General features: G+C 37.6%; 1 protein-coding gene across 1 annotated transcript; it reads right to left on the bottom strand.

Moving 5' to 3' along the window:
• Nucleotides 1–7,205: 7,205 nt before the first annotated feature.
• LOC100490822 (vomeronasal type-2 receptor 26) lies at nucleotides 7,206–12,104 on the bottom strand. Its single transcript, XM_031891764.1, has 3 exons — nucleotides 12,087–12,104; nucleotides 10,228–10,351; nucleotides 7,206–8,128 (listed from the first exon to the last, which is right to left on the bottom strand). The coding sequence occupies exons 1-3, from the start codon at nucleotides 12,102–12,104 to the stop codon at nucleotides 7,206–7,208; spliced, it is 1,065 nt and encodes a 354-aa protein (XP_031747624.1).
• Nucleotides 12,105–12,732: the final 628 nt, after the last annotated feature.

Here is a 12,732-nt window from a genome sequence, read left to right on the forward strand (position 1 = left end):
ATGTGCTCATCAATAAAAGTTTTCTGTTTGATCATTTTTAAGAATTTATAGTAATTTTGGTAATTAACATTTTTTTTATTCAGCTGTGACCATTATTCCTGTAGTTACAGACCTATAGGGAAACATGAGATACATTTGTGTTGCCTTGTAGTAAGCCCGTAGCCCCACACACGGTGCCTGTACATGCCAAGTGGCAACACTATTTTGAACACAGAAAATCTCTTATACAGAAGATACAGTGATTATGATTTATGAACAAATCTGTTGTAAAGATTCTTATGAGACAGAACTTCTTACCTCATGAGAAGGAGGTTTTGCTGCAGCAAAGTTGTTCCGTTATTGATGCTTGATAGAAATGCCCAAATACATTGGGCAAATGCAGAGATAAGTTTATATACTCTATGGTTACTGGTCTAGAAAATGATTATTAAAATTAATTAGCAGGTATATGCTATAATTATAAGATAATGGTAGTTACAGGTTAATATAGGAGTATAGCGTGATTGCAAAGTTTATTTGGGGATTCATTTAATTGAACAAGTGGAAAACTCTCATGGCATTCATTTATAATTAAGGGGAGGCAGAAGCATAAATGACATCAGCATATTTGAAAGCAAAAGTATGTAATGAGTGGCACAGTGACTGCAAAAACCATAGAGGATAGGTACTGTATGTCTTTCCCAGAATGCTTTATCAGACTCTGCAGAAGTTGAGAATAACAGGAACTGTGCTCACCAGGCTGAGAGCGAGTACATTAAATTAGACATCACCTGTGAAAAGGGCTGAGGCTGAGAGTGTTCTCCATGTCCAAGAAGATACTGAGACTGTCAGCAGCCATTCTGCCCTATTATTAGAAGAATGAACATTAATTTGTTGGTTACATGTGCTGTATGAAATGTAAATGTTATTTGGTGAAAAGAAACATGATGTGAATGAAATATACCAAATACCAACATACCAAATTCCTGCTTAATGGGATTCTATCATAATTTTTATGGTTTACTTTTTATTTCTAAATTATACTGTTTACATAGCAAATAATTCACTCTACCAAAATTATATTCTTGAACCAAAAAAATGTATTGTAGGGACCCATAGGGTTAAATGGCCTCTATGGCTTTAAATCCCTACAGGTTCAGTTCCCTTAGTTGCTGGGCAGAAGGGAATGTATCTAAGTAAGTTCATTAACATATGTATGCTATTGGCTAGCAGGGATGGTGACCACTTCCTGCCTCACTTTGGTATAGTGCTGGGAAAGGAGTGGCATTTTGCTTCCACCTGAGGAACAGGGTGGGTGTTGCTGTGAGCCCGGGGCCCAGGCCTAGTTATAGTCAGGGAACAGGGCCCCATGAATGAGGCATTAGATAATGGCAGGTGTAGCTCCCTTTATAGTACCACTCTAGGGGTGTAAGGCAGTTAGGGCTGAGCTATAAAAAGCAGTTCTGATCTCCAACATAGGACTAGCAGTTTTGGAGGTATCTCTCCCAGGCCATATTGCCTGTAGGGTAGGGATCCCAGTGAATAGGGAATCAGGATAGAGAATTCCCTGAGGGATCCACTACGGGGTGTGGCAGAGGGGAAGTGAGATTCCTGCCAAGTCTGCCCGCAGGGGAGTGTCAGTCTGTATTACACTCTGTATGTGGTGTTGCCTGTACCACTGGCCCCTGAGAATCTGTATTTTGAGTAACCCTGTGGGGGTTCAATAAACACTTGTTATGTTGTTGTTTGCAAGAACCTCTGGCGCCCTCTGTTTTTATTTTTTGTATATAAGCAAGAGAGGTGTAGTTTCACAACACCCTCAACTTAGGGAAGGCTCATTCTGGGTGATAGAGTACAGTGTAACCCATGTTCTACTGGTACTAGCCTAGGAAGGCAGCTATTGAACTGAAATAGAGGTTATAGTATTTATTTAGTTGCAATATTGGTGTGTAGGCACCATCTCAGTGCATTGTGCCTGAGTCTGAGCTTTCAGAAGGAGTCAGTACACATTAGAACTGCTTTCAGCTAACCTATTGTTTCTTCTACTCCCATGTAACTGGAGGAGTCCCAAGCCAGACTTGGATTACTTACTATTGAGTGCTATTCTGATACCTACTGGGAGCTGCTATCTTGCTCCCTTCCCATTGTTCTGCTGATCGGCTGCTGGGAGGTTGGTGACAGCACTCCAACTTGCAGCGCAGCAGTAAAGCATAACTAAAGTTTATCAGAGAACAAGACACAGGCTTGTGGCATCCTGGGAAATAAAGAACATGGCTTGGTTTGTGCTTTTGAAAAATGGATTTCAATGCAGGATTCTGCTGTAAAAGATATATTATCGGATTTGTTCATTTCATTTTCTTTTAAAATGTTTGGTAGGTAATAGTAGTATCACTCTTGCCAGTTAAGTAAATGTTCACATTAGCTTTCCACCAGTTATTGTATCAAGATGCAAAAATATTGGTGTAAATTGGGCCACAGCTTTATTGATACATTTATTAATGAACTTTTACAACATTATGCCAACAGCCGCAGGTACAGCTGGCAGGAACATCCCTAATCAACAAGAGTCTCCTTCTGTGGAAGCTTAACTCACCAAGGTTAAAGTTCCTCATAAGCCCATTTGATTGGCCTCATGACTCCTGCATAAGCTTCCATAATCTTGTCATTTTCCATCACCTGTTTGCGAGGAACTCCCTCTACTGGTCATTTGGTGCATCTCCATAACATCACTTTCAATGTCATGTTTGACACCTTTAGACCATCATCCTTCCAACATGTGACCTATCACTGTGCCTTGTGGAAGATCAGACTCTTTTGTGACTTATGGTGTGCAAGAGGAAGAGTTTCTACCCTCACCGCAACTGTACCATCACTGGTAAGCTAAGGGACTTAAATCTGCACTAAAGCTGCCCACACACGTGGCGATTTTCATCGGTCTCATGAAAGATCGTTCCAACCCTCAACTGACATTCAGGGCTGAATCATTAGATATGGAGCTAGAAACAATAGGATTTCTACCTCCTTCTGCCGATTCAGCCCTGAAGGCAGATTTTGCTAGGGGCCCTTCAATGGCGCCAGATCAAAATCTTTTAACCCGCCCAATTGGCTAGTCGACCGCTATCAGCAGCCTTCTGCAATATCGGTCACCTCTTTGAGTTGCCATACACGCACCGAATATCCTCTGAAACAAGGTTTTGTACGATATTATCGGTGCGTGTATGGCCAGCTTAAGCCATTTCTACAGCTGTCAGTAGTAGTGATCAAAAATTCACAAAACTGATGAAAAATGTGCTCATCACTAGCAGTTATGTACCTACTGTATGTTCATTCATGTTCCATGATATTGCTTATTGCTTGTCTTCAGTTTACAATCTGTTAATTGCAATCTAATTTCTTCATTACATTTTTTTATTATTCATTACAGCTTCACTTTTTCCCTACTCATCCAGTAAAATTCTACAGACTACACTCAGTCTCTGTTATTGGAGTGGGGTAAGGTTTAGCTGTATGTCAAGCTACTGTAACCCTTTCTTGGCACACTCCTGCATACACTGGATTACACTCACATCTTTGGGCTGTGCTTGTTTCAGTAGGCTGAATTCCCTTTGCATATATGTGAAAGGTAAAGGGGAACTGGGATTTACATAAACAGGGGCAGGGCAAATGTGTTCACTGTGCAAATAATTCTGTGCTGCACAAAGTTTATAAATGACTCCCAATGACTTCCCGGGGGCCTTCTGTTTTAACACTCATTAGATTCAGCTGGACCAACAAAAAGTCATTCAATTAATGTAGCATAGAATTTGACTGCAAAATTTTTCTACAAAATAATAGCTGGCAAATGTACATCCTAATAAGTGAAAATAATCCAGGAGACAGGAGCCTGAAAGTAGCCACTATGTCTAATTTTGCCATCAGAGAACCTTTACCTGCATTCTATAGTAGACCTGGTGCAAAGTTTTGCAACTTTCTTTACCTTACCTTGATTAGTAATTTGGATCACAATGCCTTAAGTCTCCTGTAATATAATTTAAACATCAAATAAACCCAATAGGACTGTTCTGCCCCCAATAAGGGGTAATTATATCTTAGTTGGGATCAAGTACTGGTACTGTTTTATTATTACAGAGAAAAGGGAATCATTTAACCATTAAATAAACCCAATAGGGCTGTTCTGCCCCCAATAAGGGGTAATTATATCTTAGTTGGAATCAAGTACAGGTACTGTTTTATTATTACAGAGAAAAGAGAATCATTTAACCATGAAATAAACCCAATAGGGCTGTTCTGCCCCCAATAAGGATTAACTTTATCTTAGTTGGGATCAAGAACAGGTACTGTTTTATTATTACAGAGAAAAGGGAATCATTTAACCATGAAATAAACCCAATAGGGCTGTTCTGCCCCAATAAGGGGTAATTATATCTTAGTTGGGATCAAGTACAGGTACTGTTTTATTATTACAGAGAAAAGGGAATCATTTAACCATGAAATAAACCCAATAGGGCTGTTCTGCCCCAATAAGGGGTAATTATATCTTAGTTGCGATCAAGTACAGGTACTGTTTTATTATTACAGAGAAAAAGGAATCATTTAACCATGAAATAAACCCAATAGGGCTGTTCTGCCCCCAATAAGGATTAACTTTATCTTAGTTGGGATCAAGTACAGGTACTGTTTTATTATTACAGAGAAAAGGGAATCATTTAACCATGAAATAAACCCAATAGGGCTGTTCTGCCCCAATAAGGGGTAATTATATCTTAGTTGGGATCAAGTACAGGTACTGTTTTATTATTACAGAGAAAAGGGAATCATTTAACCATGAAATAAACCCAATAGGGCTGTTCTGCCCCAATAAGGGGTAATTATATCTTAGTTGGGATCAAGTACAGGTACTGTTTTATTATTACAGAGAAAAGGGAATCATTTAACCATGAAATAAACCCAATAGGGCTGTTCTGCCCCAATAAGGGGTAATTATATCTTAGTTGGGATCAAGTACAGGTACTGTTTTATTATTACAGAGAAAAAGGAATCATTTAACCATGAAATAAACCCAATAGGGCTGTTCTGCCCCCAATAAGGATTAACTTTATCTTAGTTGGGATCAAGTACAGGTACTGTTTTATTATTACAGAGAAAAGGGAATCATTTAACCATGAAATAAACCCAATAGGGCTGTTCTGCCCCAATAAGGGGTAATTATATCTTAGTTGGGATCAAGTACAGGTACTGTTTTATTATTACAGAGAAAAGGGAATCATTTAACCATGAAATAAACCCAATAGGGCTGTTCTGCCCCAATAAGGGGTAATTATATCTTAGTTGGGATCAAGTACAGGTACTGTTTTATTATTACAGAGAAAAGAGAATCATTTAACCATGAAATAAACCCAATAGGGCTGTTCTGCCCCAATAAGGGGTAATTATATCTTAGTTGGGATCAAGTACAGGTACTGTTTTATTATTACAGAGAAAAGAGAATCATTTAACCATGAAATAAACCCAATAGGGCTGTTCTGCCCCAATAAGGGGTAATTATATCTTAGTTGGGATCAAGTACAAGGTACTGTTTTATTATTACAGAGAAAAGGGAATCATTTAACCATGAAATAAACCCAATAGGGCTGTTCTGCCCCAATAAGGGGTAATTATATCTTAGTTGGGATCAAGTACAGGTACTGTTTTATTATTACAGAGAAAAGAGAATCATTTAACCATGAAATAAACCCAATAGGGCTGTTCTGCCCCCAATAAGGATTAACTTTATCTTAGTTGGGATCAAGTACAGGTACTGTTTTATTATTACAGAGAAAAGGGAATCATTTAACCATGAAATAAGCCCAAAAGGGCTGTTCTGCCCCCAATAAGGGGTAATTATATCTTAGTTGGGATCAAGTACAGGTACTGTTTTATTATTACAGAGAAAAGGGAATCATTTAACCATGAAATAAACCCAATAGGGCTGTTCTGCCCCCAATAAGAGGTAATTATATCTTAGTTGGGATCAAGTACAGGTACTGTTTTATTATTACAGAGAAAAGGGAATCATTTAACCATGAAATAAACCCAATAGGGCTGTTCTGCCCCCAATAAGAGGTAATTATATCTTAGTTGGGATCAAGTACAGGTACTGTTTTATTATTACAGAGAAAAGGGAATCATTTAACCATTAAATAAACCCAATAGGGCTGTTCTGCCCCCAATAAGGGGTAATTATATCTTAGTTGGGATCAAGTACAGGTACTGTTTTATTATTACAGAGAAAAGGGAATCATTTAACCATTAAATACACCCAATAGGGCTGTTCTGCCCCCAATAAGGATAAGTTATATCTCAGTTGGGATCAAGTACAAGTTATTATTTTATTATTACAGAGAAAAGGAAATCATAAACTTTTAATTATTTGTTTACAATGGAGTCTATGGGAGATGGCCTCTCTATAATTCTGTGCATAACAGGTTTCTGGATAATGGGCCCCATACCTACAATATGAGTAGCTTTAAAACTACTCAGTATTCTTTAAACTAAAATTACGGTATATATTTTTTCATACTGCTGTGCACTTGAAATTACTGTCTTTTTTATATTACAGGTATGGGATCCATAATCCAGAAACTGATTATCCAGAAAGCTTCAAATTATGGGAATGCCATCTCCCATTCCATTTTAATTAAATAATTAAATGTTTCAAAATGAGTTCCCTCTTTATTTGAAATGATAAAACAGTACCTTCTACATGATCCCAACTAAGGTAGAATGAATCCTTATTAGAGACAAAACAATTCTATTGGGTTTATATTCTTCAAAACGCCAGGTTCTAAGCATTCTGGATTACAGGTTCGATACCGGTATATATTTTTTAATTTTATCAGAGACTGTAGAATAAAAAAAAAACAGACTAATGATTGGTTTTAAAATGTTATTATGCTACCCCAGTGTATTCTGTTTTCTACACTTAAAACTTCACTATGCTTATGTTTCATATACATGGTACATTCTAAGGATGAAACATGAGAAAACTCTAAAGCAGAAGAGTTCTAAACTGAGTCAGAGATGATTGCTTTTCAAATTTAAACTGACTATGTTGGAAGCTATGCTCATATACAGTATAATGAAAAGTATAAATATTAATGTTTTAGACTCTGTAACTTTTTAAAAAATGGGGTATCAAGATATATGTGTAATTATAATAAAATGCAGATGAGTTAAGATGCCCATAGTCAAAATCTTTTTCCTCGGTTTCGAGTATTTCTCCCTGTGATATTCTCTTTGCTGTTCATTTCTGGGTGCAGTAATATTATATAACATTTTGGGGAAAAGATGCAAAAAAGACACCCAGCACTTGAAGAGAGAATGGCAAAGATTTCTACTGCCACTGTCTGTTTCCCCTTGGTACTGAGATAAGCAGGTATAAATGTCACCCAAACACTGGCAAATACCAACATACTGAATGTAATGAACTTGGTCTCATTAAATGTGTCAGGGAGCTTCCTAGCCAGAAAGGCAACAAATAAACTAACGGAAGCTAAGAGACCCATGTACCCCAAGACACAAGCAAATAACACCCTGGACCCCTCATTGCACTCAATCACTATTATTCCTATTTCTGCTGCCATATTGAACTCTACAAATGGACTTTCTGTGGTCAGCCAAACTATGCATAGAATTATCTGAACCATGGTACACACTGGGACAATATAAATGGGTATTCGTAGTCCCACTAGTTTCTTTAGTTTACTGTCTGGATTTGTAGCACTAAATATCATTACGACAGTGATAGTCTTTGCTAGTATGGTAGAAACACAAAGTGAAAAAATTACAGCAAACATGACCTGGCGTATCATGCACATTATCCGGTTGGGTCTGCCAATGAATGCCAAGGAACACATGAAGCCAAACATAAGGGAGATGAGAAGTAGGTAACTGAGATCTCTGTTATTTGCCTTCACTATGGGGGTCTTTCTTTTGATTATAAACAGGCAGAACACTGAAAATGTAAGGAGACAAAACAAGACTGAAATACAAGCTAAAATGGAGCCCAGTGTCTCTTCATAAGAAAGGAACTTAATAGACTTTGGTAGACACTCTTCTTTTCTGCTATCAGGCCATTTGTCTTCTGGGCACTTGAGACATTCACTGTCATCTAGAATAACAGAAATAATGTTATACAGAGAGAAGAAGGCACAGTATGAATGCCCCAGGAGGTGGGCCCCCTAATTCTGTGGCAGTAAGGCCTTTCCATACACAAACCCGGTGTGAAGTAATTGGATGCAGCTGTGGACGGGAATGCTAAATATTGGTTGGATTCTGCACCATATATACATGATTGCAATCTTAATCACAGTGTGTACAAGAAGTATAAGTATAATGGACTTTGCACTACATATATGTGAATGAAAATTGCAACTCTGATCAGATGTAAATGCAATTGAATAAAAGTATTCAATTGCATGCTTCAAATACTGCATGTGCTACTGACTTTGTTCAAACTATTGGCACAACCTACAATGTGACTTAAATCTGCATTAGAGTGTGTGCGAGTTAAGCCTACACATAACAGTGAATACATGCTGCATCTAGAAGACACACTTTGAATCTGCATCTGTTTATTTGCAGTATGTTTGTTTATTATTAAGTTTCAGGGTCTGACATTCCCACCAAGTACAAAGCAAGTGTAACTGAAGTCATGTTGTACCTAGGTATATGTATGGCAATGTATCCCTGCAGTGGTAAATAACAGTATCACATAACACATTTGGACCAATGAGTGATACAGCTCCTTAATAAGGTATTAAAGTCAGCATAGGAGGTAATTGCATCTGTATTTAAACATAGATTGAATGTTTTTCTTAAAAGAAATTATGTCAAACTATACAGGTATCGGACCTCTTATCCAAAAACCCATTATCCAGAAAGTTCTGAATTACGGAAAGGCCATCTCTGATAGACTCCATTTTATTCAAATAATTCACATTTTTAAAAATGATTCCCTTTTCTCTGTAATAATAAAACAGTACCTGTACTTGATCCCAACTAAGATATAATTACCCCTTATTGGGGGCAGAACAGCCCTATTGGGTTTATTTAATGGTTAAATGATTCCCTTTTCTCTGTAATAATAAAACAGTACCTGTACTTGATCCCAACTAAGATATAATTACCCCTTATTGGGGGCAGAACAGCCCTATTGAGTTTATTTCATGGTTAAATGATTCCCTTTTCTCTGTAATAATAAAACAGTACCTGTACTTGATCCCAACTAAGATATAATTACCCCTTATTGGGGCAGAACAGCCCTATTGGGTTTATTTCATGTTTAAATGATTCCCTTTTCTTTGTAATAATAAAACAGTACCTGTTCTTGATCCCAACTAAGATATAATTACCCCTTATTGGGGGCAGAACAGCCCTATTGGGTTTATTTAATGGTTAAATGATTCCCCTTTCTCTGTAATAATAAAACAGTACCTGTACTTGATCCCAACTAAGATATAATTACCCCTTATTGGGGGCAGAACAGCCCTATTGGGTTTATTTAATGGTTAAATGATTCCTTTTTCTCTGTAATAATAAAACAGTACCTGTACTTGATCCCAACTAAGATATAATTACCCCTTATTGGGGCAGAACAGCCCTATTGGGTTTATTTAATGGTTAAATGATTCCCTTTTCTCTGTAATAATAAAACAGTACCTGTACTTGATCCCAACTATGATATATTTAATCCTTATTGGAGCCAAAACAATCCTATTGGGTTTAATTACTGTTTAAATCATTTTATTAGGGTTAGGAGAGAGGGGGAAAGTAAGGTAAAGAGGCAGGGTAGGCAATATATGATTGACAGCTGGAATTTTGAAATGCCTTAATAATGGGTTTGGATGTGTTAATATAAAAATGACTTTGGGTTTCTTGCTTAAGTTGAAAAGGACTTTTATTATACAGCTTTTTATGCTGGGTGACAGGTCCACTTTAAGGTAGGAGATCCAAATTACAGAAAGACCCCTTATCCAGAAAACCCCAGGTCCCGAGCATTCTGGATAATGGGTCCCATACCTGTACCAGTTATAATGAAGGAAATGAATGTGCCACTGAGGCCATCATTAGTAAGGCACCCTGTTCTGTATATTTAGACAGAAGAAGAATGGTAGTATTTAGGTAAAATAAGAAGAATGGATTAAACTGTATATTGTTTTCTCAACCTTAATATCTATTATCCAGTAACTAAATGCTAATGTTACAAACCATTTGGGTTGAGAATCTCTCCTTCAGAACATGGCAGACAATCAAAGCAGCAGATCTTCTGCCCCTGAATTGCAGCTCTTCTGTAGCCTTTGGGGCATGGATCACTGCAAACCGAACTCGGGACCTATGAAGAAATTATAATAATTATGTATTTGACAGCCTGGGTATGATTCATTTCTAACTGATAAATAAATGGTAAATAAAAAGTAAATGAAAACAAATTAAATCTGCCCAATTCAATTAAATTTCATAATCAGCATTTGGCCTACAGGCAGGATTGGCTTGTGGCCTGATAACACTGCTCTCTGCCATCACTAAGGGGCCCATTTACTAACTTTTCTCATTTTTTTCATTTCCTCAAATTATATTTTTTAGCAATAAAAATCATGGATTGTACTAATTACTCTAAACCACAAAGAATTGTGTTTTTTATTAAAGGTAAAAAACCACAACAAACACTAAAAGCTGTGGAGGTCATGCAGAAGTCAATGGGAGCTGACTAAAGGTCCCCATACACGGTAAGATCCGCTCACTTGGCGAGATCGCCAAGCGAGCGGATCTTCCCCCGATATCCTCACCTACGGGTGGGCGATATCGGGGAGCTTGAAGTTAAAAAAAAAAATTATCTGATCGTTTAGCCCTGGGGCCAAATGACCGGATTATGTATGTGGCAATGGGGCAGTCAGTTCGGGGACCGCATCAACGAGCCGATGCGGCCCCCGATCCGACTGAATCTTTTAACCTGGCCGATCGATATCTGGCCAATTTCAGGCCAGATATCAGTCGGCCAGCCCGCTTGTTTCTGCCCCTACACGGGCAGATAAACTGCCAAGTCGGTCCAAGGGACTGATATCGGCAGCTTCTATCGGCCCATGTATGGGGGCCTTAAGGCAAATTGTAACGATCTTCCTTTGTTTTGTAAATGAAGAGATTTTCGTGAATTTTTTTCATTTGTAAGAAAATTGTTTACAAAATTAGGATTTTAAGATTTTTGCATTTGATCCACAGGGTTTTCTTTGATTTTTTTTTTTATGTGTACTTTTTTGAAAAGGCTGTTGATAAATTGCTTGACATTCGTGGCTTTAGTGAAAAATATTTTTTGTGGTTTCAAAAACCACTTAAACCACTAAAATAAGAATGTTGATAAATGGGTTGTCTTAAACTCATAAGGGTTGATTCTCTTAGGTGCGATAACGCTTATCACATGCTTTTTTGCGTTAAAATTGACGCGAAAAAAAAACGTGATTCGCGAAAGTTTTGTCACATGCGTTAAGTCACATATTGCGTACATTAAATAGCGTGCAACCGAATGTGTAAATTTTAACGCATTGTGTAAATTAGCGAATGAAAAAAATAGTAACGCATGATTCACAAATACATATGAAGCATTAAATGCGCTAAATATCAGATTAGTCTACCAGGGGCAGGCGGTAATATAACTTTGTGAGCTTTTGGCAACACAATATGGACTTTGCAGTTGGATTTATTCAAGTCTGTGTTGGCCCTAGAGTGATGCAGCCGCCAGTTTGCAGGGAAATGGTCATTTTCAGAAAAGTACTTTTGCGAGCGTAATGGTGTGTATGGCTAATATGGCGTGCTCGCAATAAGTAGCACTTGTGCGTTAATTAGCGCACGTTGCGTCGAATACCGCACGAAAATAACGCAAGCAGCATCGCGTCTAAATTAACGCAAGTATCCTTTTAGTGAATCGTTCTTTAAGACACGAAAAATAAGATGCAATAACATTTTTAACGCATGCTATAAATAGCGCTTGTTTTAACGCTCTTTAGTGAATCAACCCTATTATTTTTTAACATCATTCACTACTTCCTTTGCTGTTGCCTAGCAACACATTTGACCTTTGATGCCACTTGCATGATTTACCAAAGTCCAATAAAACTTACTTGGCCGTGTCCTCCATTCCATAAAATCTTGTTTAGCTGAATACTGAGCCCCTCGCCATTTATAGAGCCGGAATCAAAACTACCAATAGAGACATACTGATTACTTCCATTAGGGAACAGCTGCCAGTTCAAAATCTCCACAGACTGAGGGACATCCCCATTCTCATCAAAATATATTCTTTCTCCTGCTGTGTTGTTGAAGTCTACCTTTCTGAGGTAATGAAGCAGCTAGGAGAAAAGATGGCACTATTTGTATAATTTGTTTTCAAAGAGTAAGAATGATGGAATACAGAATCATTGCAGAGAAGGTAGCATTAAAAGAAGCTCAAAGCCACACATTTTTGTTTGCTCCCCCTCTTTTTTTTTGCATCTCCACAGTGATGAACTTTGTGTGTCTGCAAGATTTACAAATACAGGTATGGGACCTGTTATCTAGAATGCTCAGGACCTGGGGTTTTCCAGATAAGGGATCTTTATGTAATTTGGATCTCCATAACCTAAGTCTGCTAAAAATAATTTATATATTGAATAAAACCAACAGGCTTGTTTTGCCTCCAATAAGGATTAATTATATCTCAGTTGGGATCAACTATAATGTACT

Source organism: Xenopus tropicalis, chromosome 8 (genome assembly GCF_000004195.4).
Source record: "Xenopus tropicalis strain Nigerian chromosome 8, UCB_Xtro_10.0, whole genome shotgun sequence".
In the NCBI taxonomy this organism is placed as follows: Eukaryota; Metazoa; Chordata; class Amphibia; order Anura; family Pipidae; genus Xenopus; species Xenopus tropicalis.